Source organism: Muntiacus reevesi, chromosome 2, assembly GCF_963930625.1.
Source record: "Muntiacus reevesi chromosome 2, mMunRee1.1, whole genome shotgun sequence".
NCBI classification, from domain to species: domain Eukaryota; kingdom Metazoa; phylum Chordata; class Mammalia; order Artiodactyla; family Cervidae; genus Muntiacus; species Muntiacus reevesi.
The window spans coordinates 277,087,351-277,103,880 of NC_089250.1; the positions used below are offsets into that span (position 1 = coordinate 277,087,351).

A 16,530-nucleotide genomic window follows, 5' to 3' on the forward strand; every position below is an offset into this window, starting at 1 on the left:
AAATGGACAGAAATAGACAGACGGGGCAGAGGGGGCAAGATACAGAGGTGGGGCACTGGGGGAAGATGACAGGAACGTGGAGGGTCAGAGAGAGGAGAGAAGTGGGAGAGAGAGGGAGACCCACAAGGGAGGAGGAAGAGCAGAGAGACAGGTGGACAGAGGGAAGACAGACAGATGGAGAGAGCGAGCGACAAATAAGTATAGGGCTGGGAGCCCCAAGATATGGGGGGTAAACACAGGTGGAGGTCTAGATGCTGGGGGGAGATAGGACAGATTGGAGGGACAGAGGAAAAAAGGAGACAGAAGCGGGAGAGGGAAAGAATTTGGGGAGTTGCTGATCCAACGCCTGTCTCTGTTCCCCTTGACCCCCAATCTGCCCATCCCAGCCTCCTTTCCCACTAGCATTGGGGCCCCATATCCACCCACAGATCAGGGTGCATGTTTTTAAATATCTTGGATCCATACCTCCATTGAGAATACTTCACAATCCTCCTACAGAGAAATTTCCAGAACCCCCTGAGGTCCTTGTGAATTTTCTGGTCACTATCTATTCTCTGTGTCCATTACCAGATTCCCTAGTTCTTCATGTGGGCTCCACTATATGTCCCCAGTCTAGGTCATCCGTGTACTATAATCATGTATCCCCACTCTAGGTCATCCATGAACCTGTGCACAGCTGGATTTCCATGTGACCTGGGATTCCGCTATGTCAGATACCCAAGGATGTTAGGTCCCTGTTTCATCCCCAAGTCTCCTATAGAGTGTACCCATGAGCCTTAAGTCCCCTAGTCAACCACTTTCATTCCATGATGCTATACTCAGTGCCGAATCTGAGCCAGACACTGTTCCAAGTGGTGAGGCTACAGCAGTGGACCAGGTCAACCAAGATCCTTGTCCCACGGACCGCTCATTGCTGTGGGTGAGGCCGGAAATAAGCAAGATAAACAATCAACATATATGCGGGGAATTCCCTGGCGGTCCAGTGGTTAGGACTCCGTGCTTCCACTGCAGAGGGTACTGACTTCCATCCCTGGTTGGGGAACTAATACCCCACCAGCTGTGAGGCCAAAAATCAAAGCAAACAAACAAACGGAAAATAGATGGTATGTTACTGAGTCGTGATCAGTGACAAAAAGGAAACAAGGAAGGAGGGGGTCTTTAAATTTTTATTTATTTCTTGGCTGCACTGGCTCTTCATTGTTGCGCACAGCTTTCTCTAGCTGTAGTGAGAGGGGGCTACTCTCTAGTTATTGTACGCTGGCTTCACTTGCAGTGGTTTCTCTTGTTTCAGAGCACCAGCTCTAGGCACACGGGCCTCAACAATTGTGGCTCTTGGGCTCTAGAACACAGGCCCAGTAGTTGTGGTGCACGGGCTTAGATGCCCCACAGCAAGTGGAATCTCCCGGACCACGAATCAAACCCATGTCCCTTGCTTTAGCACGTGGTTGCTCAACCACTGGACCACCAGGGAAGTCCAGTAGGTGCTTCTTGAGTGATTTTTCTATGTGATTTTCAGTTACAGTGCCAAGAGAGGCCTCCTCAGTGAAGGGACATTGAAGGAAAATGAGACCATGTGGATTAAGCACCAGGAGCCTTCCAGGCAGAGGAAGCAGCTGTGCAAAGGCCCTGGGGCAGAAGTGTGCCTGGTGTGTAATGGAAAGGCTGAAGCGTGGCTGGAGGGGCACAGTGGAGAGTGCAGTGGGAGGAAATAAGGTGAGGAAGGAGACCCAATAGGGCCTTAGAAACAGGATGACCAGGGGATTTCCTGGCAGTCCAGTGGCTAGATTCAGCATTTTCACTGCTGGGGCATGGGTTGGATCCTGGTCAGGGAACTAAGATCCTGTAAGCCGTATGATGTAACACAAAAAACAAGACAAAACCAAAAAAACCAGGGTGACCATATGTCCTGGTTTATGTCTTTTATTTTGTAATTATTAATAGGGTCTGTTTTCACTCTCAAGTGTCTTGTGGATGAAAAATTATATGATCATCCTTCTTATTGGTCATTGTAAAGGCTATGGCTTTTATAGGGTACCTGGGGAGTTTTCATCTAGGCTACCATTGTATTACACTTATGTTCATATGTGTAATGACATGTACAATTACACGCCATGGGTATATATACAGCATTATGTACCATAATGTATGTAAATCATATTATAGTTAGACGGACTTTTACATACATGTACATAGGTACAGTAGGCTGCATGTGTGTGCTCAGTCACTTAGTCATGTCTGATTCTTTGCGACCCCACAGACTGTAGCCCACCAGGCTCCTCTGTCTATGGGATTTTCCAGGCAAAAATACTGGAATGGGTGATCATTTCCTCCTCCAAGGTGGGGAATCTTCCCAACCTATGGATCAAACCTGCATCTCCTGCATTGCAGGCAGATTCTTTACCACTGAGTCATCAGGGAATCGGAGAAGGCAATGGCAACCCACTCCAGTACTCTTGCCTAGAAAATCCCATGGACGGAGGAACCTGGTAGGCTGTAGTCCATGGGGTTGCCACAAGTGGGACACGACTGAACGACTTCACTTTCACTGTCACGAATTGGAGAAGGAAATGGCAACCCACTCTAGTGTCCTTACCTGGAGAACCCCAGGGACGGGGGAGCCTGGTGGGCTGCTGGGTATGGGGGTCGCACAGTCGGACACGACTGAAGCAATTTAGCAGCAGTAGCAGCATCAGGGAATGCCCAAAGATGTCCACGTTGTAATTCTGTGAACCTGTGAATATGTCACCCTACTCAGCAAAAAGGTCTTTGCAGATGTGACGGAGCTGCAAATCTTAGATGCGCAAATTTTCCTGGTTATTACATTTGTGCCCTAAGTGTAATCACAAGCATTCTTATGAGGCGGAAGCAGGAAGATCAGTCAGAGGAGGAGACGGGATAAGGAAGGAAACCGAAGCCAAAATGGGGAATTCTCTGGTGGTCCAGGAGGCTGGGTTCAATTTGAGGTTAAGGAAATAAATTCCAGATGCCGCAACCACAGCTAAGACCCAGGGCAGCCAAAAAAAAAAAAAAAGCCAAAATGATGCAGCCACAAACCAAGGAATGTGGGCAACCTCTAGAAGCTGGAAAAGGCTGAGAAACAGATTCTTCCCTGGAGCCTCCAGAAGGAACACAACCTTGATTTTAACTACTTGAACTCAGTGAGACCCTCGTTGGGCTTCTGAACTGTAAGTAGGCCACCAAGCTTCTCAGTAATCTGTTAACAGCAGAGATAGGAAATGGAGTACCCAGGGGCCCAGATCCATGTCTGACAATCGTCTTCCTCAGTGCCACACACAAAATCGTCTTCCTCAGTGCCACACACACACACACACACACACACACGTTTGGTCTTCCTATCTCTGTCCAAAAGATCTCCAGCACATCCCACACCCAGCAGTGCGCTCAATATACCTTTGACTGGGGGCCCCACCAAAGTTGAATATAACCTTCTCCTAGAGTGGGAGGGCCTTGTACGGAAGAATTAGGATTTCTTTAAGCCTAGCCCACAGTCCCAGACCTGAACCCTAAATCTGGTGCAGGGAGGCCTCGAGCTGCCTGAACCACCTTGCGCGGGCATTTTACTTCCCCGCTTCAAGAATCACCTCTGGCGCACCTCGCAGGACCCAGAGAAGATCCCACGAGGGAGACGCTGGGGGAACGCTAAGAGTGGTCTGCACAGGAAGTGCAGTGGGGAGAATGGGGAACACCCTACGAGGAAAGGGGAAATAGAGGCCAAGAGCGGTCTGGGATAGGCCAGACGCCGCCCGGCTCAGATATTATTGCTGACAACACAGTGAGGCCCAGGCAGAGTTCAAAGACCCCCAAGGCTGCAGGACTCCAGCTGTTAGCTATAACGGGGTGGGGGGGGGCGGTGACCAGCGTGGGGCGGGGTTTAACGGGGAGCGGCGGGCCCTCCGGCCCGCGGGGCGGGTCTTAGCTGGGAGTGGCCGAAAGCCCTGGAACAGGGGCGGAGCCTGAAGCGGCGGGGCGGGACGGAGCGCAGAACCGGGGCAGTGGGCGTGGGCGGGGCCTAGCCGGGGCGGAGCCGGCAGGAGGGCGGGGCCTACGGGGCAGGGGTGGAGCTTGTCGTGAGGATGAGGAGGTGGGGCTTATCGGGGGCGGGACCCGGGCCGGGGCGGGGCTTTGGCCGGGGTGTGCGCGCGCCGGGCGTGGCCGGAGCGAGGGGCCGGGCAGAGCCAGGTGTCCCGCAAGGTGGGAAGAACTTAAGAGCCCGGGGAAGCCGCCTCACGGCCCCAATTGGTGTGGCTGCGCCAGGAACTTCCGGGCCAAACCGTGCGTATTTCCGGTCAATATGGCGGCGCCCAGTAGAGTCAGGTGCGGGCGAGTCTATCTTCGGTAGCGGCGGCGACACGAGGCTCGGGGAGGTGAGGTCCGCCCCGCTCTGGCTCCCCTCGTCGGATAGGAGGGAGGGGACCTGTCGCTAAGATGACCAGAGGGAGGGCTTCTTGCTCTGAAGGCTGGGCAGTGGGGTTGCTAAGAGATGGGAACGACCGCGCTGGAGATGGAGGAGGGGGTTGCTAGGGATAGTGGGTGGGGCCTGTTGCTAGGGAGGAGGGAGGGACTGCTGACTTTGGGGAAGGGGCCTGTTGGTATGAAGGAAGAAAAGGGGGCCATGGTTAAAGGAGGTGTGGGCAGCGTGGTTTGGAGTCATGCGGGGTCGCCGAGCTCCCCTAAAACGCCACCTTCTCAGCAGACCCCCAGGAGTCGACCCGTCGGGACGCCAGAGCTACTTCAGCGGTGACCACCCCCTACCCCAACACATTCTTCCTTTCTTCGCAAACTGCCCATGGCGAACCAGGGCTCTGGGGGCAGTCGCCTTCCCCTGGCTCTGCCCTCAGCCTCCCAGGATTGCTCGTCAGGGGGCAGCGGCTCCTCCGAGGGCGGCTCGGGCCATCCCCCGCCCCCGCGAAACCTCCAAGGCCTGCTGCAGATGGCCATCACGGCGGGCTCTGAAGAGCCAGACCCCCCTCCAGAACCCATGAGTGAGGAGGTAAAGGGCGGGGGCCCAAGAAGGTGGGGTGAGGGGTGTGGGAACAGAGAGATACGGGGAGGGGCGGTCGTGCCGGTGTGAAGGTATAGGAGGCTTTATTTGTGCTCCATAGGGTTACTGTAGACTGAAAGTTAGATCCCGGGACCCTGCACTGTGCGGGAAGGCAGAATAACTTCATGGTAAAAAAAAGAAAACGCCAAGGGCACCGCCATAGCGAGACAGACATGGCTTCAGTATGTTACAGCTGTGTGACCTTGGGGGTATCAGTGCATCTTTCTGAGCATCAATTCTCAATTGCAAGTTGAAGTTGATGATAAGAAGGAGAGTGGCCCTTCACAGGGTAGTTCTGAGAGTCCTGTTGAAGTGGGTCTCAACATGCACCTGGTACACAGGCTGTGCTCCCGAAGGCAGCAGGATATTCTCATTAAGAAGAGACTCTCATAAGAGTTCTGTGGACAGACCTTAGGTTTGACTTAGGCGTTGTGGATGGCTGACTGTGTGACCTTGGGCAATTCACCCTTTTCTGTGCTTCCATTTTCTCATCTGTGAAGTGGGAATAGCAGTAATATTAATACTTATCCATGGAAGGTTGCTCTGGAAGTCGAGAACAGTATTTTCTATATGTGATGTTTACTTGGAGGTGACAATTGCAGTGTATGAAACATTCTAATACAGTAACGTCCATGAAGTCGTTGAACCTCTAGGACCACGATGTGGGCCAACAGGCACGGAAAAGATCAACATCTTGCCCAAATTTATCCAGGACTATGACTTCAGATCCTTCATATGAGCACTTAGTACAGAGTCGTGCCAAAAAGAAAAAAAAACCCAGTGGCCAGTTCTCAGTGCTTATCTTATTTGACCTACTAGCAGCATTCAATGACGACCCTGTCCCCTTGAGCTCTTTCTTCATTTGGCTTCTGGAACATGGACCAGCGTGGTTTTTTGGTTTTCATCCCACTCACTGGCTCTTCTTCCCCATTGCCTCTGTTGGTTCATCCTCATTTTCCAGTTCCTCGACCATGGAGCACAGCAGCACTCTCTCTTCTACACTCACTTCCTGTGTGATCTCACGTTGGGTTGAGGTTTTACTCTGTCGACTCTCAAGTTTATATCTAGGCCAGTGGTTCTCTCCTGGAGGAACGGTTTTAACCACATTTGGCAATGGGCGGAGAGATTCTTGGTTGTTGCAAACTGGCAGGTTGTGCGGGTGGGGGCAGTGCTGTTGGCATCTTGAGGGTGGAGGTCAGGGATGCGGCTCAGCGTGCTCCAGTGCACAGATGACCCCCACTGCAGAACGACCCAGCTCAGGGTGTCAGTAGGGTCAAGGCTGAGAAATCCAGGTCCAGGGTGACTCTCCTTCCTGAGCTTCAGGCGTCCTTCTCAATATTTTGCCTTGTGTGTGTCATGAATCCCTCAAACTTAACAAGTTCAGAAAGGAGCACCAATTTCTACTCGTCTTACTCCACACCTGCTTCTCTTGCCATCTGCCCCGTCTCCTCCTAGTTGCTCAGGACAAGAACCTAGGTGTTGCTGACCCTTCTTTTCCTGTCACGCCCCACAGCCAGTCTCTCCATAGGTGCAATGTCCAGAAAAGAGTGTTAGTGGGAAAGGTGCCTGGGAGGTGTCTGTTGGTTGAAGGACACCCTGCCTTCAATTTTGGCTGTTACTATAATTTTTTTCTTTGCCCGTGCCTCTTGGCATGGGGAACTTCCCTGACCAGGGATCAAACCTGTTTCCCTTGCAGTGGAAGCGCCAACTCTTAACCAGTGGACCACCAGGGACGCCCCGGCTGTTATTAGTAATGACTGTTACTCCTGCCTGGAGAATCCCAGGGATGGGGGAGCCTGATGGGCTGCCGTCTATGGGGTCACACAAGAGTCGGACACGACTGAAGCGATTTAGCAGCAGCAGTTACTCCTGAGTCGATTATTGATAAGATTTGCTTCTCTCTCCTGCCCCGCCTGACCCTGCAGAGGCGCCAGTGGCTGCAGGAGGCCATGTCAGCCGCCTTCCGGGGGCAGCGGGAGGAGGTGGAGCAGATGAAGAACTGCCTCCGGGTGCTGTCCCAGCCCACGCCGTCCTCGGCTGGCGAGGTTGAACTGGCCGCTGACCAGCAGGAGCGCGAGGGAGCCCTGGAGCTGCTGGCGGACCTGTGTGAGAACATGGACAATGCAGCAGGTACAGCCAGGCCCGCCCCGGCCTGCCCCCGCCGCCAGGGTCCTGCCCTTCTGCCTCTCCGTCTGCCTCTGTCTCTTGCCGCCTCTTCCTTCTCCCCTCCAGGTCCTGCTGCAGCCCAGGCCTGTGTCCTTTGCCTCAGTCACCATGCAACCCACCTCCTCCCCAGCCTCCCAGCCGCCCCCCTCCAGTCTGGCTCTGACTCAGGCCCCAGTTGAGACTGCCCTGTGCCTCCCTGCTTGATCTGCCTGCCATCAGGGGCAACGATGGCACCAGGTCCCGTCCACTGCCTCCCTGATGGGACTGACCATCTCACCCTAGTCCGCCGGGAGCCCCGTGGCATTCCCCAGAGTAAGAGACATGAGGTGGTCCTAGATGGGGTGGTCAGGGAAGGCCTCCCTGAGGGGTAACACGTGATCAGGGACCTGAAGGGAGGCCATAAGTCATGGGATCAGCTCCGGAAAAAAGCATCCCAGGCAGAGGGAACGACCCATGCAAAGGCGCTGGGGTGGGAATAGCAGTGAGGTGGGCAGAGCAGAGCGGAGTGAGTGAGGGGCGAGGGCCGGGCAGTGACCTGCACTGGGCATACAGCGGCTCCCAGGCCAAGGATGGCACTGTGGGTTTCATCTCAAAGGCTGAGAAGCCGCTAGAAGGATGACTCGCCACTTCCACTTGGAGTGGTGTGGCATGGCGTAGTTGTTGAGGATGTGATTTGTCTGTTCTGGACATTTTATGTATGAGGGATAGTAGAATTTATGACCTTTTTGCTACGGGCTTCCTTCTGCAAGTGTGATATTTTCAAGGTTCTTCCAGGTCATAGCTGTATCAGAAATTTATTCCTTTTTGCAGCTAATATTCTAGTGTATAGCTAGACCATGTGCCATTCATCCATTGATGGACATTTGGTCATTTCCCCCTTCGGTTATTGTAAATAATCCTGCTGTGGACACTGGGTACAAGCAAGCATCTGTTCCAGTTTCTTTTCTTGAGGCTTGTGGATACATATGTTGGAGCGGTCACGTGGTAACTCTCTTTCACTTTCTGAAATACAGCCAGGCTGACCAGTTCAGAAAACAGGTGTTGGGCTGTAGACGGCAGACCTCTGGTGTGGTATGGTCTGTTTCCCCAGGGGATGTTCAGATTGTCACAGACTGGGTGTCAGAACTGGCATTGGTGGGCTGGACCCTGGGCCCCTGACCTTGTTGAGACACGCTGGCTTTGGACAGACCCCCAGTTGGGTGCCTGGGGAGGGCCAGCCCTTGGAGGCAGGCTCCCCTCAGCTTCAGCCGGTTTTCCTTCCATTCTCGCTGCCCTAATAAAGCAGCATGGACTGCGGGGCTTCAGCACCAGAAATCTGTTCTCTCACAGTTCTGAAGGCTGGAAGTCCAAGGGTCAGTTTCTTCTGAGGCCCCTCTCCTTGGCTTGTATGTAGGGAGTTCCTCGCTGTGTCCTACATGGTCATCCCTCTGTGCCTGTCTGTGTCCTAGTCTCCTCTTTTTATAAGGGCACCATTCCAATTGGATTAGGGCCCCATCCTGTGACATTATTTCACCTTGCATGCATGTATCCTGAGTCGCTTCAGTCGTCCCAGACTCTTTGCGACCCCATGGACTGTAGCCCACCAGGCTCCTCTGTCCATGGGGATTCTCCAGGCAAGAATACTGGAGTGGGTTGCCATGCCATGCCCTACTCCAGGGGATCTTCCCCACCTAGGGATTGAACCTGTGTGTCTGCATTGACAAGTGGCTTCTTTGCCACTAGTGTCTCCTGGGAATCCCCTGGGAGTTGGGGCTTCTGTGTAAATCTGGGGGTAGGACCGAGCTCATCCCATCACAGCTGGCCTGCCTGCTGCTCTCTCCCCCCAGACTTCTGCCAGCTGTCGGGCATGCACCTGCTGGTGGGCCGCTACTTGGAAGCAGGGCCGGCGGGGCTGCGGTGGCGGGCGGCGCAGCTCATCGGCACGTGCAGCCAGAACGTGGCGGCCATCCAGGAGCAGGTGCTGGGCCTCGGCGCCCTGCGCAAGCTGCTGCGCCTGCTGGACCGGGACCCCTGCGACGCAGTGCGCGTCAAGGCCCTCTTCGCCATCTCCTGTAAGTGTCCGGGCCGCGGGGGTGGGGGGTGGGGCCGCTCTGCTCAGCGAGCGGACCCTTGGGACGAGGGCCGAGGCCCAGCCCCAGCACTCTGAGGCCCCTCAGGGCCGTCGGCCGCGGCGCTGTGGACGTCCGGGCTGATCAACCCCGTCACTGGGGTCCTCCGGCGGGGGTGGGGGTGGGGTTCCTGAGGCGGGAGGGTGCTCGGGCGGGGGTGCTGCGGGAGTGTCCCGACAATGTGGCAGTCCGCTTCTGCAGAGAACGTACGCAGTCCCGGACACCCCGCAGGCGCTCAGAAAGCAATGCCTCTTACTCATGTTTTTTGGTACCTTTAAAACCCTCCCCGCTACCTCACTGGTAGCCACTACATTTGTGAGTCTCCTTTTTGGTTACATGCAGTAGTGGTTTTACTTCTTAGATTCCACACATAAGTGATAGCACACAGTATTTGTCTTTCTCTGTCTGACTTCCCCAAGCCTAAACCCTCCAAGTCCATCCATGCAGTTGCAAGTGACGAGATTTCATTTTTCTCTCTTATGGCTGAGGCCTTTTATCTTTTAGAAAATTGAGGTGGAATTCGCATAACTGTTTTAAAGTGTACAATTCAGTGGCATCTGTGGTCTTTTTTTGGGGTGGTGGGCGTGGTTGCGGGGTTCGCCGTCGTGCAGCAGATACCCTCTGGAAAGTGCGTGGGACCGGCCAGCCCTGGGGCTACCAGCCGCTTTGGTGGTCGGGCTCCTGACTGCTCCTGCTGCCCGGTGCGCCGAGGCTCACAGCGGGTGACCTTCTGGCAGCAGACCAAGAGGGGGTCAGATGGCAGATGCGGCTCCAGGCTCCGGCACCGGCTGGGCTCAGACCCGGGGTGCCGCTCAACCCCCTCCAGCGCACGGCGCAGCCCCGGGACACAGGGAGCGGGCCCAGCGGAGAGGCCCCGAGTGGAGGGGAGCCGTTGCTCCTGGATACGGCCTGACGGCAGAGCCAACAGGCTGTGCCCACTGAGCAGACGCGGAAGGTCATCAGGTCTACCTCCCCATCTGCCGGTCTTTTTTTTTTTTAAACTGAGTAACAGTTTATTTAACCCCACATAGCCAAACTACTATCGTTTCAGCCCATCGTTATGTGGCATGTTAATAAGCTACTTTAGATCTTTTTTCCCCCCCCCCACATTACGTCTTTGAAACCTGGTGTGTATCCTACACATAAGCATCTCAACTCAGGCTGCATTTTCAGCGGTCAGCATGGAGTGAAGTTCTAGTGAAGGGACAAAGTTGTGCTTCACGGGATAATATCATACCATCGCTTCACCGCTTAACTTAAGTTGAAATGAATGAAACAACTGAGATTAACAACTCAGGTCCTCAGGGGCACTTGTCAGGTATTTAGTGGCCACGGGTTTCTGGAAACTCCCATCTGTCCTGGCCTAGACCCTGCCCAAGGGCGGGCACCTAACTGGAAGTGCACCCTGCAGGCTGGTTCTCATCGTGCGTGGAGGCCGTGCAGGATTCCTGGCACCCTCACGATGTAGTCTGGGTCTCTGCTCTCAGTTTCCTCATCAGTAAAATGGGAGTCACCTCCTAGGGTGGTGTGGAGAGTTAAAAAGAGATAATGTGCTCATCAGAGGATGCAGAAACAAAATGGATATTCATACAGTGGGTACTATTCAGCCATTACAAGGAAAGAAGTTACTGATTCATGCTGTAACCTGGATGAGCCTGGAAGACATTATGCTGAGTGGAAGAGGCCAGGCACAGAAGGCCACAGAGTGTATGATTCCATTCTTGTGAAATGTGCGGGATGGGCAAATCCACGGAAAGCAGATCAGTGGTTGCCAGTTGCCGGACAGGCCACTAACCAGTACAGGGCTTCTTTTGGGAGTGATAAAATCATTCTGTTGTTAGATAATTATGGTCAGCCAACCTTGTGAATATACTGAAAGCCACTGAATTGTATACTTTAAAAAGGTAAATTGTACAGGCTGTGGAACTGTGTCTCAGCTAAAAATATTTAAAAGTGATGCTTACGAAGCATGGACCCATAGAAATCCACGGTGGTGATGATGGTGATGGTGGTGAGAATAGTGGTCCAGAAGGTGATGATTGTGGTGTTTATGGCGGTGGTGGTGATGGTAGTGGTGATGATGATGATATTTGTAGTTGATGGTGATGAGGGTGGCGGTCTTGCAGGTGACGGCTGTGGTGTTTATGATGGTGGTGGTGGTGGTTGTGATGGTGATTGTCATGATGATGATATTTGTAGTGGTGATGGTGCTGAGGGTGGTGGTCTTGCAGGTGACTGCTGTGGTGTTTATGATGATGATAGTGGTGGTTGTGGTGGTGGTGGTGGTGATGACTGGTGTTTCTAGTGCTCATGGTAGTGGTAACAATGATGGTACTACTGGTGGTGATGATGGTGACTGGGACCTCAAGGCCCTGCCTCCCCCCTCCCCAGGCCTGGTCCGGGAGCAGGAGGCTGGGCTGCTGCAGTTCCTCCGCCTGGACGGCTTCTCCGTGTTGATGCGGGCCATGCAGCAGCAGGTGCAGAAGCTCAAGGTCAAGTCGGCGTTCCTGCTGCAGAACCTGCTGGTGGGCCACCCTGAACACAAAGGTGGGGCGGCCCGGGCGGTGAGCTAGGGTGGTTCCCGGGGGAGTGTACGGGAGGATGGCTACTCCTCTGACCCCGTGGCTCTTCCCCAGGGACCCTGTGCGCCATGGGCATGGTCCAGCAGCTGGTGGCCCTCGTGCGGACAGAACACAGCCCCTTCCACGAGCACGTGCTTGGAGCCCTGTGCAGGTGCGCTGAGGCCCCAGGGGACCGGCCTGGTAGGGGATGAAGGGTTTAGGGTCAGAGAAGAGCAGAAACCAGGGTGCTGGTCCTCCCGGAATCTCCGTCTCCTCACTGTGGGGGCTGACATAGCAGCCTGGGGAGGAGGGAGACAGTCTTCCTCCCACTCACTCTCCCCATCCTGCACATAAAGCACAGGCAGGTTAGAGCCGTAAGACAGCAGAATGGAGCAGCCGAGTGAGCAGGCGGCAATGCTCATGTGTGGAGTGGGCTCCAGGCCAGGCACTTTGCTAAGCGCCCTGTTCCGTACGAGTCTCATCCAAGTCCCTTGGGTAGGGTGGGGGCAGAAGTCCACATTGCAGACGGGGAAACTGAGGCCCAGTGTGGGGGCAGCGGCTTGCCCAGGCTCGGTGGAGGGGGTGGGGTGGGGTGGAGGGCAGCTGGGCAGAGGGAGGTCCCAGGGACGGCTGTCCTGTCCCTGCAGCTTGGTGACAGACTTCCCCCAGGGCGTGCGGGAGTGTCGTGAGCCCGAGCTGGGCCTGGAGGAACTTCTGCGGCACCGGTGCCAGCTGCTGCAACAGCACGAAGAGTATCAGGTACTGCTTGGGGGGGGGGTGGGCAGCCTGGTACCTGCCTTCTAGGCCTCTGTGGTCTAGTCGCCCATGCTTTTAAAAAAAAATTTATTTATTTTTGGCTGTGCTGGGTCATTGCTGGGCAGGCTCTTCTCTAGTTGTGGCGAGCAGGGGCTACTCTCTACTTGTGGGGCGCAAGCTTCTCACTGCAGTGGTTTTTCTTGTTACAGAGCACATGCTCTAGAGCGCCGGCTCAGTAGTTGTGGCTCACAGGATTAATTGCACTACAGCACGTGGGATCAGCCCGGATCAGGGATCGAACCCATGTCTTCTGCACTGACTGGCTGATTCTTAACCGCTGAGACAGCGGAGAAGCCCGATTTGCCCATGCCTTTGTTTACACCTTATTTCCAATTCATGTGTTTCTCTAGGCAGCATTCAGCACACATTTATTGCCCCCTCCCACATGCTTCATGCTCTGTTAGCACCAGGGGGACGGCAAGGAGAAACAGCAGCTCAGGGTCTCTTAAAGTTAACAAATTCATCTAATTAGTATCCAAATTAATATCATTATTTATATCATATCATTCAAATACTTAAGTATTTATTAGATTGATAAATAATAAGTAAATGATAAATAGCAACCAGTTAAAATATTGACTTAAATAGATAAGTAAGAAATATGTGATAAATTACAACTCATTAGCTTTTTAATTAGATAAAGGATAAATAATAAATTACAAATAATAAATAACTCACCAGATGGTTAAATAGATAAGTAACAAGTGATTAACATAACTCAGATATTTAATTATATAGATAGTAATGTGATAAATAACCACTCAGATATTTAATTAAATAGGTAAGTAACTAGTAAGTGATAAGAGCAACAAATAACATATTCAGTAGTTATTTAGTTACTTAAATGACTAAGTTATTTAGTTAACTGTCCTTAGTAATTTATTCAGCCCTTATGATACCACCCAGATGCTGTTGCTTCAGCAAAGCTTGACACAGAAAATGTACCACCCTCTTGGGACGTACCTTCTGCTGAGATCATGCTTCAGTGAACACTGTCAGGCATTTCCAGAGGGGTCCTGGGTACTGGGTGTGAGGAGCAGGGGTGACTGGGAGAGGCACAGTACCCACCCCCTAGGGGCTTGTCCTCTGACTTTGTCACATGAACCCGTGGAGATATGTGCCTGGGAGTGAGCAGGGGATCCCCTGCCCTGGTCTGTCCTGAAGTTTCAGCTGGCCTTGCTTGATGCATCCAGGCATCTATTCTCTGAATCTCTGGTGTGCCAGACCTTGGTACCCGACCGTGAGCACCAACCTGGTGAGGGAAGCCTCATGTGAACTGGGAAACATGCCCGCTTTTTGTTTCCAAAAAAATTTTTAACAGCTTTATTGATGTTTAACTTGCTATATTGAAAGTGTACAATTTGAGAAGTTTTGATATATGTATACACCTGTGGAAACCTTCATTTTTCCATCAGGGGTGGGAGGGAAGAGGAGCCGTTTCTGGGCGCAGAGCTGGTGGAGGCAGGGTCTGGCCTCTACACTCAGGGCTTCCAATTTCCCACCCCAATGCAGGAGGAGCTGGAGTTCTGTGAAAAGTTGCTACAGACCTGTTTCTCCACCCCAACTGATGACAGTATGGATCGGTGAAACCCGGTGGCTTCTCTCCCCTTCTTCATGGGAACCCCAGGCCTCCTACCTTCCCCTCATCCATGAAGCCCTCTCCCAAAGGAGAGAAGGGCCTTGTTGGTGCCGTGCCCGGGCGTGTCAGCCTCTCTCTACTCAGCCCCCAGGGTGGGTGCTGAAAAAGGCGCTGGCTCCTTGGATCCCGCCTCTCACGCACTCTCACTCCACTCCCTCTTCTCGTGTCCACACTGCTCTTCCAGTTAAGGTGTTCCTCCACCTCCTTCACTGCCACCTTTGTCGCCTCGCCTGGAGAGTGCCTTGGTAGGGGAGGAGGGGCACAATCAGGGGATCTAGGGAGCCAAGGAGGGAACAGCAGTGGGCGGAACCTTGGAATAATAAAAATGTTGCTCTCTAAAGTCTGGAGCCATTGTCTTTCATCCTCCCAGCATCTCTAAGAGGGAGTGTGTGGGATACTCGTCCTTCTCTTTGCCCGCCCTCCGCCGCCCGCCATCTCTAATAACGTCTTTGAAGAAATATGCTTTTGACATTCACGCTTCCGCGTCTGAGGTGGAAGCCATGTTCTTTCCCAGCATGCAGTGTGGCGTGGCTTCTGCTCCACCAATCAGATCTCGCCGCCCGCAGGCTCGGACCCGCCGCTGGGGAAGGCGGGAGCAGGTACTGGAGGCAGGGGGACACCGCCCACGCCAGCAACGGAGGCCGCTCTGGGCGCCTGGGGCAGGCTGGAGGTTGGGTGTGTGCTTCGTCCTGACAGGAAAGCGCTAGGCCTTTTCTCCAGCCTTCTCTGAGATTGGGGAGCAAACGGGACAGGGAAACTGCCCCCGCCTTTTATAAATTCCTTTCAGTTTAACCAGAGGAGCTTTCCATTACACCCGAGTCTTGACTGACGGTTTGTTTGAGACCAGGAAGTGGAGCCCAGGGTGGCTGATCTTGTGGCCAAGTTCATAGCCAAAATTTATACCTGGGCCACATCCGAAGCGGTGTCACTCCCTGTTTTCTGGCTTCCTAGCCCCGTTTAATACCAGACTAATTCCTCTCCTGTGGAATTTAGTTGTGTGAGAGAGGTTGATTATATTTTTCACTCCCCAAATTCAGAATAAATCAAAAGGTAGCTACAGGATCCGAGAATTGGAGATCAGATGTCACTTGTATCATTTTTAGAGCAGATTTGAGAAATTTGAGCATTGGTCTTGCTGCTTCTTCATCCCAGCATTAGACATGGTTGTCCGACTGGTCCCAGGCAGTACTGGAGAAGTGCAGTCCTTTCCCCTAGGTACAGGCAGCAGGCCAGAACACTGGGCAGGATGGCTCCAAGAGGAGGGAGCTGGAGGACTGAGCGCAGATGCCCATCCCATCTGGTAAATCATTCCTCAGCCCCTGGGAAGAGTGGAGACGAAAGGGAAGAGACTGTAAGAAGCAGAAGTTTAGCAGAAGTTTTTCCCTGTGGAAACTTGTAAGAAGCTCCTTCCAACTCTAATACAGATCACAGCATCATCTGCCTGTGAATTTGGACAAGGTGAAGACCCAGACTTCTGTCCTAAACCTCTGCCATTTCCCAGGTTCTTGGAGGAGACTGACTTTGTCAGCTTCTCAGGTTCCATCTGGTGGTTGAATATGGCCAACCTCCTGCCCCCTCAGTTCCCAAGTTTATGTGTGAAAACAGCGTGGCAACTTCAACCACATTCCGGGGTGGGGGTGGGAAGGTGGGGGATGGGGCGTGGGGTGGGTGTCTGCGTGGGGGAGGCAAGGAAAATGCTGCTCATATGACAAAAGAACCTGATGTAGAAAACCACTCAAGGAACAGAAGGAAATGTCTCACAATTGCTTTAAGCTGTATAACAGTAGGAACCTTGGTCCATTTTAAAACAAGACCTCAAAGATGAGAAGGTAAGATTAGCAAACCTAAAGAAACAAGTTGAGGACTGTGGCAATTAATTAGAGGGTTTAACAGGTTATCTGCTCCCTCTCATGCCACCTCCAAGAGAGAAGTACACTTTCCCACACGGTGGTGGCTGAGGTGTAGGTGCTAGCCCCATGATTTTGGGTTTGACCGTGTGACTTGCTTTGGCCAATGGATGGTGGCAGGTGTGAGGCAACCTGAGGTTTGAAACTGTGCTAACACAGTTGGGCTTGGTCAAGAGTCGTCGGACAACTTGCAACTGAATGACAGGCACCTCTGCCTTTTCCTGTGGGATAGTAGCCTGGGATGCCCACTGGTGCCCAGAGTATGAAAAGA

General features: G+C 53.2%; 1 protein-coding gene across 3 annotated transcripts; it reads left to right on the top strand.

Moving 5' to 3' along the window:
• Positions 1–4,169: 4,169 nt before the first annotated feature.
• Positions 4,170–14,680, top strand: HSPBP1 (HSPA (Hsp70) binding protein 1). Of its 3 annotated transcripts, none has more exons than XR_010661769.1 (8): positions 4,170–4,385; positions 4,715–5,011; positions 6,988–7,192; positions 9,055–9,279; positions 11,728–11,861; positions 11,973–12,069; positions 12,545–12,656; positions 14,226–14,262. XR_010661769.1 is itself a non-coding variant. In XM_065926802.1 (8 exons), the coding sequence occupies exons 2-8, from the start codon at positions 4,808–4,810 to the stop codon at positions 14,298–14,300; spliced, it is 1,074 nt and encodes a 357-aa protein (XP_065782874.1). In that variant the 5' UTR covers positions 4,174–4,385; positions 4,712–4,807; the 3' UTR covers positions 14,301–14,680. The 3 variants fall into 3 exon arrangements, 2 of the variants coding, with proteins under 2 accessions (XP_065782874.1, XP_065782873.1); XM_065926802.1 differs by having other exon boundaries at positions 4,174–4,385; positions 4,712–5,011; positions 11,728–11,883; positions 14,226–14,680; XM_065926801.1 differs by having other exon boundaries at positions 4,174–4,385; positions 11,728–11,883; positions 14,226–14,680.
• The last annotated feature ends 1,850 nt before the right edge of the window (positions 14,681–16,530 follow it).

What these genes read in the sequence shown, in the direction of transcription:
- HSPBP1 (XM_065926802.1), top strand. Translation starts at nt 4,808, where the DNA reads ATGGCGAACCAGGGCTCTGGGGGCAGTCGCCTTCCCCTGGCTCTGCCC. An exon ending in GGGCCACCCTGAACACAAAG is followed by an intron (nt 11,884 to 11,972) that starts GTGGGGCGGCCC and finishes GCTCTTCCCCAG; the next exon opens with GGACCCTGTGCGCCATGGGC. An exon ending in GTGCTTGGAGCCCTGTGCAG is followed by an intron (nt 12,070 to 12,544) that starts GTGCGCTGAGGC and finishes CTGTCCCTGCAG; the next exon opens with CTTGGTGACAGACTTCCCCC.